The sequence below is a fragment of the Cherax quadricarinatus genome, chromosome 47 (genome assembly GCF_038502225.1).
Source record: "Cherax quadricarinatus isolate ZL_2023a chromosome 47, ASM3850222v1, whole genome shotgun sequence".
Taxonomy (NCBI): Eukaryota; Metazoa; Arthropoda; class Malacostraca; order Decapoda; family Parastacidae; genus Cherax; species Cherax quadricarinatus.
The window spans coordinates 25,914,133-25,935,032 of record NC_091338.1 but is presented as its reverse complement, the minus strand read 5'-3'; the positions used below and the strand labels follow the sequence as shown (position 1 = coordinate 25,935,032).

The 20,900-nt window shown below is 41.9% G+C and overlaps 1 protein-coding gene across 1 annotated transcript in view; it reads right to left on the bottom strand.

Annotated features, from left to right (window-relative positions):
- Positions 1 to 20,900, bottom strand: part of LOC128696564 (deoxynucleoside triphosphate triphosphohydrolase SAMHD1-like) — a 266,099-nt gene that overhangs the window by 37,257 nt on the left and 207,942 nt on the right. Inside the window, exon 12 of the mRNA XM_070094765.1 lies at positions 5,042 to 5,149. Within this exon, the coding sequence (XP_069950866.1) occupies positions 5,042 to 5,149 (108 nt within the window). The remainder of the gene's footprint in view (positions 1 to 5,041; positions 5,150 to 20,900) is intronic.

Below are 20,900 nucleotides of genomic sequence, written 5' to 3'. Positions count from 1 at the left end.
GTCTTGGCTTTAGATTTCAGCTTACCATGACTCCCAAGTCTTTTTCACATTCTGTATGATCAAGCTCTACTTCACCTAGATTATAGCTTAGAGGGTTATTTTCATTACCATGAACTACTACCTTACACTTATCCACATTGAGCTTCGTCTGCCATTTTTCAGACCAAGACATTAATTTATCCAAATCCTCCTGGAGTTCATTGCTATCCTCCTCAGAATGAATCATACGGCCTATCTTTGTATCATCAACAAATTTGCTCATGTCACTCGTAATCCCTTCATCAAGGTCATTAATGTAAATTATGAACAAGAGAGGGCCTAAAACTGATCCTTGTGGAACGCCACTAGTGACTAATCCCCATTCAGATTTACCCCATTAATGGAAACTCTCTGCTTTTTATTAGTAAGCCATGCCTCTATCCATGCTAGAACTTCACCTCCTGTACCATGAGCTGCCACTTTTGTTAAGAGTCTCTTATGAAGTACTCTATCGAAGGCTTTACTAAATTCCAAATAAACAATATCATATTCTTTATCACTGTCTACTGCCTCAAATGTTCTATTGAAGAACATCAGTAAATTTGTCAGGCAGGAACGACCTCTCGTGAACCCATGCTGAGATCCATTAATCAAATTATGTTCTTAAAGACGACTTCTAATAATGTCAGGCTTATTGGACGGCAATTTGAAGGAACGGACTTATCCCCTGATTTGATTATATTAACCACATTAGCCATCTTCCACTACTCAGGCACAACACCAGTAAGGATGGACGCATTAAACACACTCGTTAATGGCTGACTAAGTTCCATATTTATGTTGTTTTATTCTTAGTTCGAGACTTTTACCAGGTTGATCGTAATAAACTTTATCGCAAATTTTACAAGGAATCTTATAGACACCTCCGTCAACATTTTTTTTTTTTGGGGGGGGGAATTCTTTATCAAAAGTTTTTTTTGCTGTATCAAGATTTTTAAATACAACTTTGATATTAAAAGTCTTAAGAAGAGAAGACATATCAACCAAGTTTTCATAGTAAAGGAGAACCAACATATTTTTAGTTGAATGAGGCTGGTTGTCCCATTTTGGAATGTAAAAAGTATTTCTAGCAATTTTAAAAGATTTATCAATTACGTTTCTTGGGTATTTCAGATCATTAGCTATTTCATAAATTTTGGATATTTCTTCATCTGTGAACTCTGGACTACAAATACGCGAAGCTTCAAAAACATTCATGAGAAAACTGACAGTTTAATTCTATCTCGATGTGAAGAATAATAGTGGACATAGGAACAGTTATTTGTAGGTTTTTTGTAAATTTTAAATTTGAATTTATTATTACCCTTAATAATTAAAACATCTAGAAAAGGCAATGAGTTATTTTCCTCAAAAAGTTTATAGGATGGGCCAAGCTATTTAATTTAACAAGGAAATGGTGTATATCTACATTCTTGGGCATATGACATAAAATATCATTCCAATGCTTTATTTATTTACGTGAGAGATTTTAACCATCCAATTGATTTTCAAAAAGTTGAGAAAGTTGTATCAAGTAAGTCCATGGTTGACAGAAATATAATTGAATATTGTTTCATAAAAAGCAGTTTTGAAAATGATATGAATATTTCCTTTGGTTTATATAAATTAGATTCATTTATAATTAATAAAATTTAGGAAGAATTTAATAATACATTGGACAAATAATAAATCTTAATTCTTGGGTAGAATATTTTGTTAGTGGGATATCGCAATGTATCTGTCTAGTTAGGCCAGCAGGCCTGCTTCAGTGTTTCTCCTTTTTTATGAATCGGGTGTCGTCGCGCATCAGGTGTTGCTTTGTTGTGGGATATGATGGTGAGGTGTAGTCTAGACCCTTTATATGCCTTCCTTTGATGTGTCACTTTTATATTTCCTTGATAATGTGAGAAGTCACGAAAGCGCTTGGAATTTCACTATTCTTTCATAGTGGTTGTTTTGCATATTATAAAACCAGCTATTTGAGATATATATATATATATATATATATATATATATATATATATATATATATATATATATATATATATATATATATATATATATATATATATATATATATATATATATATATATATAACAACTCTGCGACTTGCCAAGGACTCGAACCCATGCTGCTTTGGCCTGCCTCATGGTGGGCGAAAACTCATGATGCCTTAATCCACTGGACCATACAATCCTTAAGAGTAGCGCATCCAGCGGAACTGTAGGTTGCACTCGCTACCTAAGGACATACGATGGTGTGGATGACTCTAGGCTAATTTCATTCTAGTCCCTGTTTGGTGTACTAGTACAACAAGCAGTATTTTTATATTATTGTGCCTACGAACGAGTGATATTGATCAATAACAACACTACGACTAGCCAAGGACTCGAACCTATGCTGCTTTGGCCTGCCTCATGGTGGGCGAAAACTCATGATGCCTTAATCCACTGGACCATAAAATCCTTAAGAGTAGCGCATCCAGCTTTCTAGGCTATTTCACTTCCTGACAACTCTAGGACTGAAGAAATACTTTCTAACATCTTATTGACTCGTAGGAGTCTTCAAGTTCCAATTGTGACCCCGTGTTTCTGTGTCCCGTCTCTGGAACATCCCGTCTTTGTCCACCTTGTCAATTCCTCACAGTATTTTAAGTAACGTTATCATGTCTCCCCTGACCCTCCTGTCCTCCAGTGTCTTCTGGCCCATTTCCCTTAACCTTTCTTCGTAGGTCAATCCCCTTAGCTCTGGGCCTAGTCTTTTTGCAAACCTTTGCACTTTCTCTAATTTCTTGACCAGGTGTGGATTCCAAACTGATGCTGCATACTCCAGTATGGGCCTGACGTATATGGTGTACAGAGTCTTGAACGATTCCTTACTGAGGTATTGGAACGCTATCTTTAGGTATGCCAGGCTCATCCCAAGATCTTTTCACTGAGTGAGGTTTGCAGTCTTTGGCCACCTAGAGTATACTCTGTCTGCGGTCTTCTTTGCCCTTCCCCGATCTTAATGACTTTGCATTTTGCGGGGTTAAATTCCAGGAGCCAGTTGCTGGACCAGGCTTGTAGCCTTTCCAGGTCTCTTTGTAGTCCTGCCTGATCCCCGACCGGTTTCATTCTTCTCATTAGCTTCACATCATCTGCAAACAAGGACACTCTTTCGTTATGTCATTCAGATATGCCAAAAACAGCACAGGTCCTTGGACTGACCCCTGTGGGACCCCGCTCGTCACAGGCGTCCACTGTGATACCTCGACACGCACCATGACTCGTTGTTGCCTCCTTATGTGATATTCTCTGATCCATTGGAGTGCCTTTCCTGTTATTCTCTAGCTTTTACATTAACCTCTTGTATGTGTATGTGTGTGTGTGTGTGTGTGTGTGAGTGTGTGTGTGTTTACATATACCTATATATATATATATATATATATATATATATATATATATATATATATATATATATATATATATATATATATATATATATATATATATATATATATATATATATGTCGTGCCGAATAGGCAGAACTTGCCATCTTGGCTTAAATAGCAACGCTCATCTTGCCATATAGGACAAGCGAAAATTTGTGTATGGAATAATTTCGCCCAAATCATTCTTAACCTAACGAAAAAAATATATTTCACTGTGTTTGTTTAGTATTAAATTATTGTAAACGAATCTAAAATATATTTAGTTGGGTTAGGCTAAAATAAATTACTCTTGTTATAATAAGGTTAGGTAAATTTTCTAAGATACTTTTGGTGCAAAATTAAAAAATTTTACATTAACATTAATGAAAAAAAATATATCTTTACACGTACAGGCAACAGGAACAGGAACCTTGTCCTCTATTTTTACTTCTACCTGAGGTTCCCAGCAGCCCAGTGATGGCCTAATCAAGACCCACATAAGACTAACATGTGTGGATACCCAGAATGATATAAATCTACTGCAGAAATCACCCAAAAGTACACAAATTACCAACTAATAGGACTCGTATTACCACCTCCTACCCCGCTGCCACTGAAGTGATACTCCACAACATTCATCCATCACTCATCGCATACTATTCACCCGAAGCCACAGCCAATGGACAAAGGTCAGAGCAATAAAAGAAGATCCAGTAACCAGCTAAGGACTCCTAACATCAAAGGTGAAACCAGTAATAACACGAGGAAAACTTGTGGTGCTGGCAGCCAGGACACAATCCTCATCACCCACAGGCATCACCACAACACACGACAGACAACAACAAACATGGCCGCCGCCACAGTCCAAGATAACTCCTTCCCAGGATTTGATGTCAAAAAGATCCAGAAATAGACCCAGAAATAGCTAAACTCCTTACGATTCAGAACCAAACGATCACCAAACTAACTCAAGAAATGCAGGAAGTAAAAGCTAGCAATGCAGAGTACCTAAGCAAGATCACTGCTCTAGAACATAAACTAGACACTCTGGAACAATAAAGCAACACCCACACCCAGTCCCTAGACACCATCAACACTCTAAAAGACCAAGTCACCCTACTTACTACCAACATTATAGAGGAAAGATCAAGAGTGGACCAACAACTTGCCAATGTCATAACCAACTTCCAAGACCATAATGACCAACAGCAGCTATCTGACGCTGTTGTAATTAACAGCAAACATCTCCCACCCACAGTCACCCAAGAAACCTGCATGGAGACCACCCTACAGCTTATCAAGGACCACCTTCGCCTTAACATACATAGTGATGACCTAAAGGATTGCAAACTGATGGGCTACCAAGCGGGTAAAAAAACAGTGCTGTTAAAATTCCAAACTAGCCTACAAAGAAACAACCTACTAAAAACATTTATTTCTATGAAAACTGATGTTTACGTCAGAGTGCCTATAAATATATATATATATATATATATATATATATATATATATATATATATATATATATATATATATATATATATATTACTTATTCAGTAGTTATGGATAAATAGTCATATTAATGAAATACTGGAAGGCATATACTTACGGTTTTGTGTTTTTTTTAATGCTGTCTTTTAGGATTTCATCAACATGCTGAGTCTTAGGTATGTTCTCATTGTCCTTCCAAATAACGTAAACCTTACAATCCTTGTACCTATACAAAAATAAGCTTTAATTTAAATTTCGAAATAAAAAGTAGTAACTTTAGGTGGTTATGTGCTGGATTATTTTCCATAAGCTATTAAAAAATATTATAAGTTTAGGCAATTAGCCATAAATATCACTTGAAAAAAAAATTTGTATGTTCTTATAAATCATATTGTCAAGTACTGGTCTATGAAATATTTCTGTTAAAATAAGGCTAACACAGCATAAGCAATTGAGTTAACCGATATGTATACTTATATGCATAATATTTCACACACACACACACACACACACACACACACACACACACACACACACACACACACACACACACACACACACACACACACACACATACACACACACACAGGACATCATAGCCCTCAAAGATATGATAACAGATGCCATCTTTCCAACAGGATATTAGATCCTGAGGAAAGACAGAGGGAAGTGGGGGGGGGGTGGAGGAGTGGCACTGCTGGTAAAAAACCGATGGGATTTTGATGAGTTGGAGAGAGGAGACAAAGGAGAAGCTAGAGATTACATAATAGGAACACTTCAGTCTGGAGGTCTCAGGGTGGTAATTGCAGTGATGTATAACCCACCACAGAACAGCAGGAGGCCGAGGCAAGAGCATGATGAGAGTAATAGAGCGATGGTTGACACACTGGTTGAAGTGGCAAGATGAGCTCATGTGAGCAGGGCAAAGCTACTGATCATGGGTGACTTTAACCACAAGGAAATCAATTGGGAAAACTTGGAGCCACATGGAGGACAAGAAACGTGCAGGGCTAAGATGATGGAGGTGGTACTGGAAAACTTCATGTACCAACACGTAAGGGACACTACAAGAGAGAGAGAGAGGAGAGGATGAACCAGCGAGACTGGACCTAGTATTTACCTTGAGTAGTGCAGATATTGAGGACATCACATATGAAAGACCCCTTGGGGCCAGCAATCATGTTTACCTGGACACAGACCGCGGATCGGTCTGTGACCAGGCCTCTTGGTGGATCAGGGCCTGATTAACCAGGCTGTTACTGCTGGCCGCACGCAATCCAACGTACGAACCACAGCCCGGCTGGTCAGGTACTGACTTTAGGTGCCTGTCCAGTGCTTGTTTGAAGACAGCCGGTCTATCGGTAATCCCCCTTATGTATGCTGGGAGGCAGTTGAACAGTCTTGGACCCCTGACACTTATTGTGTTGTTTTTTAATTAACGTGCAAGTGACGCCCCTGCTTTTCATTTTTTTATATTTTATTTAAAACCAATACAGCATAACATAAAAATAAAAAATAAAAAGGAAAACAGTATGGATCTCAATCCTGAAGGTACGTACACTGACCAAATAAACCCGACACAAATTAACTGACAAAAAAGGATTACACCCATATACTCGCAAGATATTGCTACCTGGAGGTTACCTGGAGGTTATTCCGGGGATCAACGCCCCCGCGGCCCGGTCCATGACCAGGCCTCCCGATGGATCAGGGCCTGATCAACTAGGCTGTTACTGCTGGCCGCACGCAGTCCAATGTACGAGCCACAGCCCGCCTGATCCGGCACTGACTTTAGGTACCTGTCTAACTCTCTCTTGAAGGCAGCCAGAGGTTTAACGGCAATTCTCCTAATGCTTGATGGGAGGCTGTTGAACAGTCTTGGGCTCTGGATATCGTAGGGGTTCTTAAATGGAGATATCGAGGGTTGAAGGTAGACACACTTGTTGGATGGTAACATATATTGTCAGACTGAGCTGATGAGGAATGGAGCCCAGCCTGCCGTCTTCTTGTCTGGATGGTCTGCCGCCGAGTGAGGGGGAGGCAGAGGTACGAGCCTACACATGCGCATCCCGTGACGTCACACAAAGTCACAGGCCTACAAGGGATCTCCTATCTAAAGCACATGGATGATACTAATATGCTATGCTATATAACACAGGGATCAGCAACTATGCTGACAGCTTGGTCATGTTATGTATGTCGTCTCGACATACACTACTATCTATAGGCTGAACAGACAGGCGGTTCTGGGCTGATTCTATACAATAACAAATTCATATATAACTTAGAACTAATGGATGGTATCATAATGGATATTACAACATGAGTTTTACGTAATGGGTGTTAACGTAATGAGTTTTAACGTAATGAGTTTTAACGTAATGCATTACAAACTATAAGAGCAAATCATTGTACAATATGGATGGAATTGATCGATCGATCTGTATTCAAGCACTCTACGGATTCTGAGGAAGAATAAATATATATATATACATACAAGGTGAAATTAACAGCAAAGGCATCTGGTGCACTCAGACTATTACTGTCAAATTCTCAGAATACGGAGGGAACGTGAACATGAAAATTTCTGACAACTGATCAGCTAATAACAAAACACACAGGTGATAATTTCATTCATCTCAGACATCTAATTATACAGGCTGTTTACACTTAAACCCAATTCTGTGAGGGTAAGGTTTACGTATGCAGAATGGATATCACCTCTGGGAGGATCGAATTCCTCTGCAATGGCTAACACATGCCTTGACTGAGGACAGTCTGAACGAGTATCTACAAAAGATACAGCTACATGGACAATCTGAACGAGTATCCACAAAAGATACAGCTACAATCACTAGTGACTGTGGAATTACTAATTCTTCTGCTAGGAGTACTCAACTCGACTATTCGATACAGTAATTCTTGGCTCATTACAAAGTCACTAATGGGTGCTGGTGGCTTCACAGTAAGAATAAGATCTTCCTGGAGCAGGAATCGAATCACACCAGAACACAAGAGATCGGTTCTTTCTTACTGGAGGAATGAACAAACTCGGTGGAGTGGATGACTCCCCCCTGTTGAAAAAATTAACGCTTTAACACGCAATATGAGCAAAGGAGAACGAATCTACTATCTCAAACTGCAAGCACAGGAGAAAATAAATGAACACAGTCAACAATGCTGATATTCAATCTGAGTCACACACAGTGACACGAGGTATCAGCTATAAAGAAACTACACTTACAAACGTTAGCAACACGTGAAAGTTACTCGAGAAATAACTTCTTACAATGCACTGATTACTGTCAACTAGGATGGGATCACCATCTGGAACATTAGGAACAACAACAGACACTCTAGTGAGAACACTAGCTGTAACAGAGACGTCTTTCTGCAGACAGCATGTCACATCAACAACAGATGGCAATACTAGTTTCAAGTAATCGTTTTCTGACAAGGCATCCCCTGTGGAGAAACTACTACTCGAACTAGCAGTCATTGCAGGGATAGGCTGTGCACTCAAGGCAGTCTGAGTGTCCTCGGACACTTGAGGCAACGGAACACTATCTTGCAAGTCTGAAGGTGTAGGTGGAACACAGATGGGAGTGACAGAGTTACTAGTGCCTGACCGCTCGGCTACGTTAATAAGTAATGAACGAATCTATAGGAACTTAATCTGAACTTCACATTTCGCAGCACTTTAACAAATCTCAGATACAAGCTATGAGAACAAACACATTGCTCATGGACTAGGAATTGTCTTTCAGTCGGTAAGGAAATATTGGTACTGTGGACTGATTCATATTGACTTTGACTGGCATGATACACTAAGTGAACGTTCAAAAGTGACTGGGACATCTTCTCAGTGAACTTACTCAAGTACATAAGGCAAGAAAAATGGAGAGAATGACACAATAAGCTTAAATGGAAGAAAATGCTTAACTATTCTGCGTAAGTAATTAAAAGTTGACAGGTCACACAGTAAGTAAAGAACTCACACAAGAAAAATATGCAACTGATTGAAGAACACTTTGAAAATCAAGAGAACTTATACTTTACTCAAATCTGATTTGCTCAACTTTTACTTTAAATTGAATGAATGGCACAGTGAGCTGTCTTTACTTTCAATGCAACAGGGAAATACACAACAAAATGATGAAATGGACTCAATAAATCTTGTGCAAAAATGAATTAGAGGCACAATTCACTGAAATAAAATAAAATGACACAGACAGAATAAAATATTATGCACAGAACAGAGCATATGAAACTGCACTGAAATAAACTGTAGCAATATTGCAAATAATTGCTAATCAAAAAAAAACACTGCTTAGAATCTCTGCAAGAAAAACTTTAGTGGCAACACAATATTTGCACAAGAATTATTGCAAAATGAATCAATGTGCAATAATAAAAATTATTACACACACAAGAAAAGAAATATATCAAGGAATGAACACTTTAACTCTTAACTGCACTCAAGCAACACTTAACAAGCAAAAGAACAATTTACTCTAAAAGAAGAACTTAAAAATTGCACTAAGAGTGAATTTGTTCAATGAAACATGAAAAATAATAGGTGCTAAAACACATAACAAAGAAAGTTTGAACACTTACAGTGATGCAGAATACAACACATCAACATAAACACAGTACTAGAATTTTCTTGCAATGAAACTTGATGTGTGAAAAATTTTGTAAAAAATGATTTCTTGCTTGCACAAAATAATGGCACTATTGTCTATGGAAATAAATCAAATTAGACACTGGCTAAATGAAAGAATATGAACACAAGAATATTCAACACACAGGGAACAAAACAAAAATACACAAAAGCTGGGAAGAAAAAAAAAATATAACAGACAACACTGAGTTGTGATGCAGAATATGAGGTGAAAAATTTACTGAAATACTTCACTGGAATACTGAGAACACAAGGTGATTCTGAAGTGTAAACACAAGTTCTATACTGCTCATATGTTGCACACACAACAAAGGAAAAACACTAAGGTACTTAATTCAAGTATATAAAAAAAAAGAAACACAACACAACAGACATAAGATAAAGCACGAAAAATAACACTGAATTAAGAAGAGAAAAAAAGAATATTGCAATCAGTATATAATAAACACTGAGTCTGATCAAGAGTCACTGAATGTCACTAAGAGAAAAATCACTGGAACACAAAAGAAATGTCTCAACACTCACAAATGTCTCTATGAAAAAAAAATATCGCTGTAACGACTTGGTGAAGAATGAGGTTGATGGAGGAAGGTTGGAGGATTGTTTATGTCGTCTTGCTGCTGTCCTCTGCACACGTGATCGTAGAATTGCGCTTACATCGACGAGAGACACACACAGGAGGCTTTTAACGGTGGCACGAAACACACTCTAGCTCTTGACCCCCTATGTGGTCCTTAAAATAAGGTGCTATAACCCTTAGTAGTTCACCAAAACACTGAAGAAGTTAGGTGAGTGGGTAATGGCTGAGTGAGGCGTCTGAGGCCGTGTGGTGAGTGTAGTTGGGTTTGTGGGTATAACAGGGCTAAGACCGGCAATGGTGCGACACACGTGGTCGTGGGTGGTTGGGTCTATGGGTTGAACGGCGTAAGCCCCACTGAGGACAGCCACACTGCCGCGAAGATAATTCTAAGCCGACTGGCTTAAAAACAAACCCACGAAATACCACAACACCACAAGGATGAAAAAGAACACTCAGAATGGCTTGGAGCTTGAATCACAAGCGATGAAGACTACTCACGTGGCTTGCTTGAGTACTGGGGTAAGACACCTGGGTTAGTTGCTAGCTGGCTTATCTTAACCCTTCACACAGAATGGCTTGACAACCTCACATGATGAGCACAGCAGGGGTGGAAAGCTGTCTTGGCAGGCAAAAGAACTGGATGGGCTAGACTAGGCTCGACTGGGCTTCCTCACCACAGACTGGAAGCTGGCTTATTTTGCAAACTCGGGTCAACCCCTCGGGAGTGATGCAAATAAGCAGATACACTAATACAAAGAGACTGACCAGTGAATAATGTAGAAGCTGGTAGGAGCTTGGGTGGGAGAACTGGCTTGAGGTAGCAGGCTGGCGTTAACCTCGGTAGGCCTACTGGTGACACGAAATGGCCGTCTTGCTGGTCGAAATTTATCTCCGGAAATCGCTGTAATCGTCAGAATTACAGGCCCTCCGATGCCACCATTTATCATAGGGGTTCTTAAATGGAGATATCGAGGGTTAAAGGTAGACACACTTGTTGGATGGTAACATATATTGTCAGACTGAGCTGATGAGGAATGGAGCCCAGCCTTGCCGTGTTCTTGTCTGGATGGTCTGCCGCCGAGTGAGGGGGAGGCAGAGGTACGAGCCTACACATGCGCATCCCGTGACGTCACACAAAGTCACAGGCCTACAAGGGATCTCCTATCTAAAGCACATGGATGATACTAATATGCTATGCTATATAACACAGGGATCAGCAACTATGCTGACATGGACACTTATGGTGTTTTCCCTTAGTGTACCAATGGCGCCCGTACTTTTTATTGGGGGCATTTTGCATCACCTGCCCAGTCTTTTACTTTCGTAGGGAGTGATTTCTGTGTGCAGATTTGGGACCATTCCTTCCAAGATTTTCCAAGTGTAGATTATGATATATCTCTCTCTCCTGCGTTCCAACGAGTACAAGTCAAGTGCTTCTAAGCGTTCCGAGTAGTTAAGGTGCTTGACAGAAATTATACGTGCAGTAAAGGATCTCTGTACAATCTCTAGATCTGCGATTTCACCTGCTTTGAATGGAGATGTTAATGTACAGCAGTATTCCAGCCTAGAGAGAACAAGTGATTTGAAAAGGATCATCATTGGCTTGGCATCTCTCGTTTTGAACATTCTCATTATCCATCCTATCATTTTCTTTGCACGCACGATCGTGGCACTGTTGTGATCCTTGAAAGTGAGATCCTCAGACATTACTACTCCCAGGTCCCTTACATTATTTTTCCGCTCTATTGTATGGCCAGAGTCTGTAGTATACTCTGTTCTAGTTATTATCTCCTCCAGTTTTCCATAACGGAGTAGTTGGAATTTGTCCTTATTGAACATCATATTGTTTACCGTTGTCCACTGGAAAACTTTGTTTATATCTTCTTGGAGGTTAACCGCGTCCTCAGCAGATGACAGCCTCATGCAGATCCTAGTATCATCCGCAAAGGATGATACGGTGCTGTGATGTATATCTCTGTTTATGTCTGATATGAGGATAAGGAATAAGAGGGGGGCGAGTACTGTGCCTTGTGGAACAGAGCTCTTTACTATGGCAGCCTCCGATTTAACTCTGTTGACCACTACTCTTTGTGTTCGATTTGTTAGGAAGTTGAAGATCCATCTCCCCACTTTCCCAGTTATTCCTTTAGCACGTATTTTGTGGGTTATTACGCCATGATCGCATTTGTTAAATGCTTTTGCAAAGTCTGTGTATATTACATCTGAATTCTGATTTTCTTATTGTGCATCCAAGGCCATATCATAGTGATCCAGTAGTTGTGAGAGGCAGGAGCGACCTGCCCTGAACCCATGTTGCCCTGGATTGTGCAGATTTTGGGAATCCAGGTGATTTGCAATCCTGCTTCTTAGCACTCTTTCAAAGATTTTTATGATGTGGGGCATCAGAGCTATTGGTCTATAGTTCTTAGCTAATGCTTTGCTGCCACCTTTATGGAGTGGGGCTATATCCGTTGGAATTTCACCCATGTCCAAGCTCCTCCTCCATAGTGTACTTAGGGCACACGAGAGGGGTTTCTTGCAGTTCTTAATGAAAACAGAGTTCTACGAGTCTGGGCCCGGGGCTGAGTGCATGGGCATGTTGTCATTGGCTTTTTCGAAATCTCTCGGAGTTAGGGTAATGTCGGAAATCTGTCATACATTTATGGAGTTTTGAGGCTCATTCATGAAGAAATCATTTGGGTCGTCGATCCTCAGACCGATTAGTGTACTGGGATTTCAATATTTCACTTATTTCCTTGTTGTCATCTGTGTAGGTCCCTTCCTGTCTGAGTAAGGGTCCAATACTAGATGTGGTATTTGCCTTGTTTTTGGCATATGAAAAGAAATATTTTGAATTTCTTTCAATTTCACTAATAGCTTTAAGCTCCTCCTGTCTCTCCTGGATCCTGTAAGAGTCATTTAACTTAAGTTCGATAGTTTCCACTACAACATACAACAATAACTTACGGCAAGAACATAGCTACAAATAAACACAGTAACAGGGTCATGAATTGAAAAATCATTAAACATTCAATGATTCAAAACCTTACATATATATAAATATAATCTTACTAGAACATCTACATATTTATCCCTAACAATACAGCTGTATCATATATTAAAATACAAATAAACATAAAAAGAAAACAGCTTAGATCTCAAAACCGAAGGCCCATAACTGTTACAATAAACCCGTATACAAAAATCTCAGACACAAAATGAATGCGTCTATAAACTTGCTAGATATGTCTGTATACCATACAGCTAAAAACTTACATCAAGAGCATAATAATGAAAACAAACCGGTATGAGATCACTGATCTAAATTATATAAACTTTAAAATGAATCGAAACCATACATAAAGTTTTAAATATGTTATATAGATCATTTTAAATATGTTATATAGATCATAACGAGACATCAAACTCTACATCCACACGTGGCATGATAACCACAAGGTTGATGCAAAAATGCATCAATGAAAACCAGAAAACCATTCCATACCCACATTCACAACACTCTCACGACATCCCCCCCCAAGGAGGCGAGCCCGCTGTGACCCCCTGACACCCTCTCTACCTATAAAAACCCCTTCACTCACTCATTATCATTCACAGATTCATGAGAATTCCTAACGTTAGCATTCTATACCCCTCTGAGAAAACCTGATCCCACCTCCTCCCATACAATTCTCTGATACGACACATCGTACGATAGAACGTTATTGCCAGAACCTTCCTTCGCTCTTCACTATCCCCTCTCCCCCTCATCACCCACGATATATATATATAATCTACCATGGTTAGATTATATCAAGGTAGAATATATCATGACACCCTCGTCTAACCCGCCCATATCTAGACTTAAAGCACACAGAACCGACCCACCATGGCCTCCCACTCTCTGTACCAACGTACATAACCAGCACCTGACCTCGTCTAACCCCTCACAAAAATAAACTACATGGAACGCAGTCTCGTCCTCTCCACAGATACCACACACCCCACCCTCTACAACCTTTCTGTTTCGTAGTATCGCTCCAGATGGAAGGATCCCATGCAGAAAACGAAACATCACCTCACGTGCCCGAGGGTTTACCTTCAACTTACTAAATCTATACCAAATACTCTTCCAAGTATACATGGGGAACAAGCCCTCAACTGGGACAATGCACCTACCTACAAGCAACCTACACAAAACCCTTATGCGAACCTTTCTCAGTTCCTTAATCAACATCACGGCCCCCAAAACGATTTCGCATTCCTTCAATTCCATTCCTTGATACCACATACGCAGCCTGTCGTGTATCCTTCCCAACTGCCCCGCGTTCACACCCACACGCAAAACTTCCCATTTAAGAAACACACATTTAGCCCTCCGTCTCAAATCCATCAACCCCAACCTACCCATCCAATTAATCCTGGCCAGACCCTCCCACCCCTCACACTTCCCTCACCTTGAGTACATAAGCTACGGTCAACCATTTTATAAAAGGGGTACTGAAAACACGCAAACAATATTTGGGACATGGGGCATCCCTGTCTAAGGCCTCTACCCATTGCAATCTCCCTCCCCATACACCCATTAATCTGTATCCTCATTTTTGCCCCCTAATACAACGTATTTGCCCACTCGACTATTTCCTCCCCATAACCCTGTCTCCTAAGTATAACCTGCAAAGGTCTCCTTTCTACTCTGTCATAAGCTCCCTGCCAATCTAGAGCCAACAAAGCCGCCCCTCCACCCCCACCTTTAGCTTCCACAAAACTTCCCAGTATCCCATGTTCTTCAATCATCGACCTTCCCGGCAACCCAAACTGAGATTTTGACACCACCCTCCCCACAACACATTTGAACCTATTACCTAAAATTTTTGCAAAAACATTACAGTCTGCACACATCAAGAATATGGCTCGGTACTCCCGTAGGGTGGGCTACCCCTTGCCCTTCGGGACCAACACTACAACTGCTGTAGCCTGCTTCTCCCCCAACTTACCCTTCTCCTTCATACAATTAAATAACCTAACTATAAATCCCCGTCAATACCCAGAGCTTTCCCCTTCCTCATTCCTCTTAACACATTCTCTATTTCCTCTACTGTAATAATCTCACCTAAAGCCTTTCTGTTGCTATTTCCTAAATTACAAGTCACATATGTACACACCTTGTCTAACGCCCCAGCACCCCCCCCCCACTTATCCAGTACTTCTCATACCAAGCCTCTGCATATGCACACATCCCCTTCGTGGTTCTCATCTCCTGCCCTGCTCTATAAGTCCCGACCGTCTCCATTACCTCTAAACTTGGGATAGCCGTCACTGCCTGCCTTTGCTTTTGATGCCGCAAAACACATGCAGACAGCTTGTCACCCCGAAGCACTTCTTCCACCCCTGCCTTCACCCTTACAGCTTGAAACCTTTCATTTTGTAACACCCTCAATCTCCCTTTTATTTCAACTATTTCATCCAAAGGAAAATTATTTCCAACCCCCCCCCCCGCCCATAGCAACCTCGTAACCTATCCTCTAAATAGTTAGCCAGACCATATTTTAAATTATTAATACGTTTTCCTTCCCTCACATAAAACTTTCTAATCCTTTCCTTCGCAACACAATCCCACCACGTCACAATGTCGTCCACCCCCCTGTTCTTCCACACTAAGCTCCCTCCATAGGACTGAAAACCCTTTCAACCCCTTCTCTTCACCTAACACACTTATATTTAGTTTCCAGTAACTTCTGTATATTTCGGCGAGCGCCCCCCACCCAACCTACACCACCACTGCCCTATGATCTGACATTGTAGCCTCAACAGTACTGAAAGATTTCACATCCACTCCCTGAGAAAGGTACACTCTATCTAGCCCTGCAGCATATCCACCCCTAACGAGCGTATGTTCAGTCTCCCACACTGCCCCCCCAAATGCATCATGTAACCTGACATCCCTTAACAATTCCCTAAGAGCCACAGACATATATCCAGCCCCTTTTGGGTCCACGTCAGCCACCCTGATTACACAATTCCAGTCCCCACCAACTATTGCCACCTCCGGCAGTGCACGTAAGAAGAACACAAGATCCTCACACACAAAATCATTCTTTACCTGTATGTTATTTTCCGCCGGTGCATACACACTCACAAAAGATGCACACTTACCCATCCACCACCCATCCACACGCAACACCCTCCCTCGCTTCTCTGCAAAACAAACAGGCTGGTCTCCCTTATTAAAATACCCACACCACCTTTTAGATGAGGAGATGGCAGGGTAACTACTCGAAACCCTGCCACCTCCAGCACCCTACCCTCTTTAAAATTATGCTCCTGCAGAAACACAACATCCACTCTAGATTTATTCAGGAAAGTACGAAACCAATCTCTCTTCATACTGCTACATAAACCATTAACATTTACAGTCACACACCTAAGGCTTTTTAAAGTTTCCACCCTTGCCTCCTCTCTTCTCTCTCTACAACTCCAGAGCCTGAATTCATATGTGGCACCTTCAGAGTGCTCTCTTTCCTTCCCCTTCTTCCAGTGCCTCCTATCATGGCTACCACCACCTACACCACTACCTTCACGCTCCACCTCAGTCTGTTTCCCAGGCCTTTGTGCTGGCATCAAGACATCATCAGAATCTGATGTAGCCGCCCTCTTTCTCATGATAGTCACGTTACACGTCACGTTACACATATCTTGATCAGATGTTGCCTCACAATGAACCTCCACCTCTACCTGACAATGGTTTAGTGATTCTAGGGACGACTCCAACACACCATCACTTCCCAAAATATCACGACTTACTGGAAGCGACGACTCTCCAATGACACCTAGCTCAGATGTAATGTCCCCCTCAGGCGGTGACAAAATCTTCAAAACCTCCACCAATTCCTCCTCAATCTCAATAACCTGCTCCTGTAGTTGCTGCTCCTCCTTACCCACAGGAGGAGACACCGGGTCAGGCAACTGGGTGAGGGACTCCAACCCACCTCCAGCTCTGTGTGTCTAATCCACTATCTCACTCCACCTCCATCCGATGGTTGTTCCACGCCTGCCACCTTTGAAGCAGGGGCTGCGACGTCCACCACATGTCCAGGCACATGCCTCCGCTTGTCACAAGTCGCTGCTATGTGATCATACTCACCACATAGGCGGCACGTACGTCGTTGCCCAGGATACATAACCATGACCTGCGTCCTGAATTCTTGTAGATAAACAGGACGGTATTGGGTGTCTCAAAGTCATTTTGAGGTTGAAAGTACCCTTTGGCAGACCAGCATAGGTGCCTGCCACCCGCGTACCATGCTGAGCATAATGAACCATTCCATACTTCTCAAAAACTTTCCTGATATCCACCTCGTCCGCCTCAAAGGGAATGTTGCGTAACTTGATCCACGTATAATGCCGTGAAACATCAATCATTCTCACACAGACAGCTGGGGTGATGGTAAGACTCACGTCCTGAAACCGGGTGACCAACGTTTCATAGACCGTCGCCGTTAGCAGTTTTACGAAAATTCTTTGGGCTCCATTGAATGCAACCCCATACAAGTCACTATCTTGTATGCCGTACGTCTCCCGGATGATCTTGGGCAATAAGACTTGCACAGAACTAGGCGTAATCGTTCCTCGAAGTAGTTCTATGCCGACAGTATTAATCTGGCATCTTAGACTAACCGCCATTTTGACAACAGCAGTACTCCTATATTGTCAGCAGAGGCGCAACAGCACCACCTCACACCACTGCAGCGAGGTAACTGAGGAGCGTCTTCGCAGTAGGTCCACACGGCCCGAGAGCGATGAGGACAATCAACCCTGCTTTTCATTGGGGGATGTTGCATCGTCTGCCGAGTCTTTTGCTTTCGTAGAGAGTGATTTTAAGATACAAATACACAGTAGAGTAACAAGTGGAGGGGATAACAGGAAGAGCCAGACGAATGAAGCTAAACTACAAGAAGGGGGATTACGCAGTGTGAAGGTTTTTACTCAGCCTTCAAAGAACTCTCGAAAGGCTGGCTCCTTCTCAGGAAAATAACTAATAGAAAAATAATAATAAGAGAATACAACAATCAATTTTTATTATGATAAAGGTAACAAGATAAAACAATTAAAAATGACAATTAAACCTATTTGAAGAAAAATGAAATACATAAATATATAAACTCAAAGCTAATATGTACAGGTGGTAGTTGTAGAAAGGCGTGCTGGTGCTGTTGACACAGCTTCGAGTGGTTAGTGGAAGCTCTGTGGTCGACGAGAATGAAAAAGAGGGGGATGGGGGGGGGGTGTCACAGCTGGTACGTGACAATCCAACGACAATTTAGCCACACTTTAAGTCGAGCCTTGAATGATCCGTCACGATGACAGGAATGAAGGTCTTTCACCACGGAAGAAATGAGAGATAGCTGCATGGGTTTAGCTACAATGAAGTAAGTAGATCTTGAGTGACGTGACATAACCAATGTTAGGCTCTACTCCTTCAATAACTCTCGGCAGATGCCAGATGACCCTAGCTGGCAGTCCAGGCTAGAGAGACAATAGTTACCTAAAGCTGGATAAATCACTCTCCATGATAAGTGTATAATATTTAAAAGAAATGATGAGGATTTAAATAAATGATCATACTTGAAAATGAAAACCAAGGCAGGAAGAACTGGGTCTCAAAAATAAAGAGAAGGGAAGCTTTTAAACAAAATTAAAATTAAGACAGGAACAGAGTCGAATACAAAGAGATGTGTTGGGAGCTGCTAGTCAAGTGATTATCCACAGGTCGGAGCCCCGCACATCACCTCTCAGTGTGGAAAAAGGAAGGAGGGGGAGTGGGTAGCGGGAGGTAGTCACTCGCCCTACCTTAACAAGCAGACTGCCAAACAAATTACAATTCCCCTACATTCAATCGCTACTCCTATCTATTGAACTTTTCCCTCACAAGCGGGAATGGAGAACTTCCTGAACGGGGTTCAATGGGACAGAGAACTGGTAAGAAAGTCAGTAAACGAGATAATGGAATATGTAACAACAATATGCAAGGAAGCTGATGAGAGGTTTGTACCCAAGGGTAACAGGAATAACAAAAAAGCCAGGATCAGCCCATGGTTCACCCAAAGGTGCAGAGAGGCCCAAACCAAGTGTGTTAGGGAATGGAAGAAGTATAGAAGGCAAAGGACCCAGGAAAATAAGGAGAGTAGTCGTAGAGCCAGAAATGAATATGCAAAGGTAAGAAGGGAGGCCCAACGACAATATGAAAATGACATAGCAGCGAAAGATAAATCTGACCCAAAGCTGTTGTACAGCCACACCAGGAGGAAAACAACAGTCAAGGACCAGGTAATCAGACTAAGGAAGAAACGACCGTAAAGTATGTGAGGAGCTCAACATGAGATTCAAAGAAGTGTTCACAGAGGAGACAGAAGGGACTCCAGAAAGACGGAGAGGTGGGGTACACCACCAACTGTTTGACACAATACATACAACCGAGGAAGAAGTGAAGAGGCTGCTGAGCGAGCTAGACACCTCAAAGGCGATGGGGTCTGATAACATCTCTCCATGGGTCCTGCAAGAGGGTGCAGAGGTGCTATGAATACCCCAAACAACAATAGTCAACACATCTATCGAAACAGGGAGATTAGCTGAGGTATGGAAGACAGCGAATGTAGTCCCAATTTTTAAAAAAGGAGACAATCAAGATGCACTAAACTATAGAACAGCGTCACTGACGTGAATAGTATGCAAAATCATGGAGAAGATTATCAGGAGAAGAATGGTAGAACACCTCGAAAGAAATGAGCTTATCAACAACAGCCAACAAGGTTTCAGGGACTGGAAATCCTGTCACAAACCTACTGGATTTCTATGACAGGGTGACAGCAGTAAAACAAGAGAGAGAGGGGTAGGAAGATTGAATTTTATTGGACTGTAAGAAGGCGTTAGACACAAGAGATTAATACAAAACCTGGAGGACCAGATAGGGATAACAAGGAAGGCACTAGAATGGATCAGGGAATACCTATCAGTAGTGCTGAAGGTGGCTGAGTGGCTCCTGCGGCTGAGTGGCTCTTCCTGAGCGGTCCATTCCTGAGCGGTCCCTCCTGAAAGGGCTGCAGCTGAGCGGCTCCCTTTACTGAGCAGACTCCTTTTCACACCTTTATGCTAATGACCTTGACCTCGCCCTCGAGACCACCTCGCCCTCGAGACCACCTCACCCTCGAGACCACCTCACCCTCGACCACCTCGCCCTCGACCACCTCGCCCTCAACCCTCCACCCACGCCCCGCACCCACGCCCCCCACCCATGCCCGTGTGCCCTGCCTGCCCCCCTCACCCTACCCCATGCCCACCCTCGCGCCCGTGCCCCGCACGCCCGCCCTTGCGCCCGCCCTCGCGCCCGCCCGCGCCTTCTGCAGCACCTTCTGCAGCGTTATCCGGATCGCCCCCGCTCCCCGAATTTTTTCCGATTTTTTTCGAATTTTTTTTGAATTTCATTTTCTTGTGCTCTCCATCTCCTCAGATCAAATTTTTGAGGTTCCCCCTCCCACTTTCACCCCCATCCCAATTTTTTTTTTGAATTTCATTTTCTTATGATCTCCTCGGATCAATTTTTTTTTATTTCCCCCCCCCTCTGGGGGTAAGCATTCAAAATGGACTCCCACTTTCACCCCAAATATTTCTCCTCCATCTCCTTGGATCAAGGTTTTCTCGATAATACAAAGACTA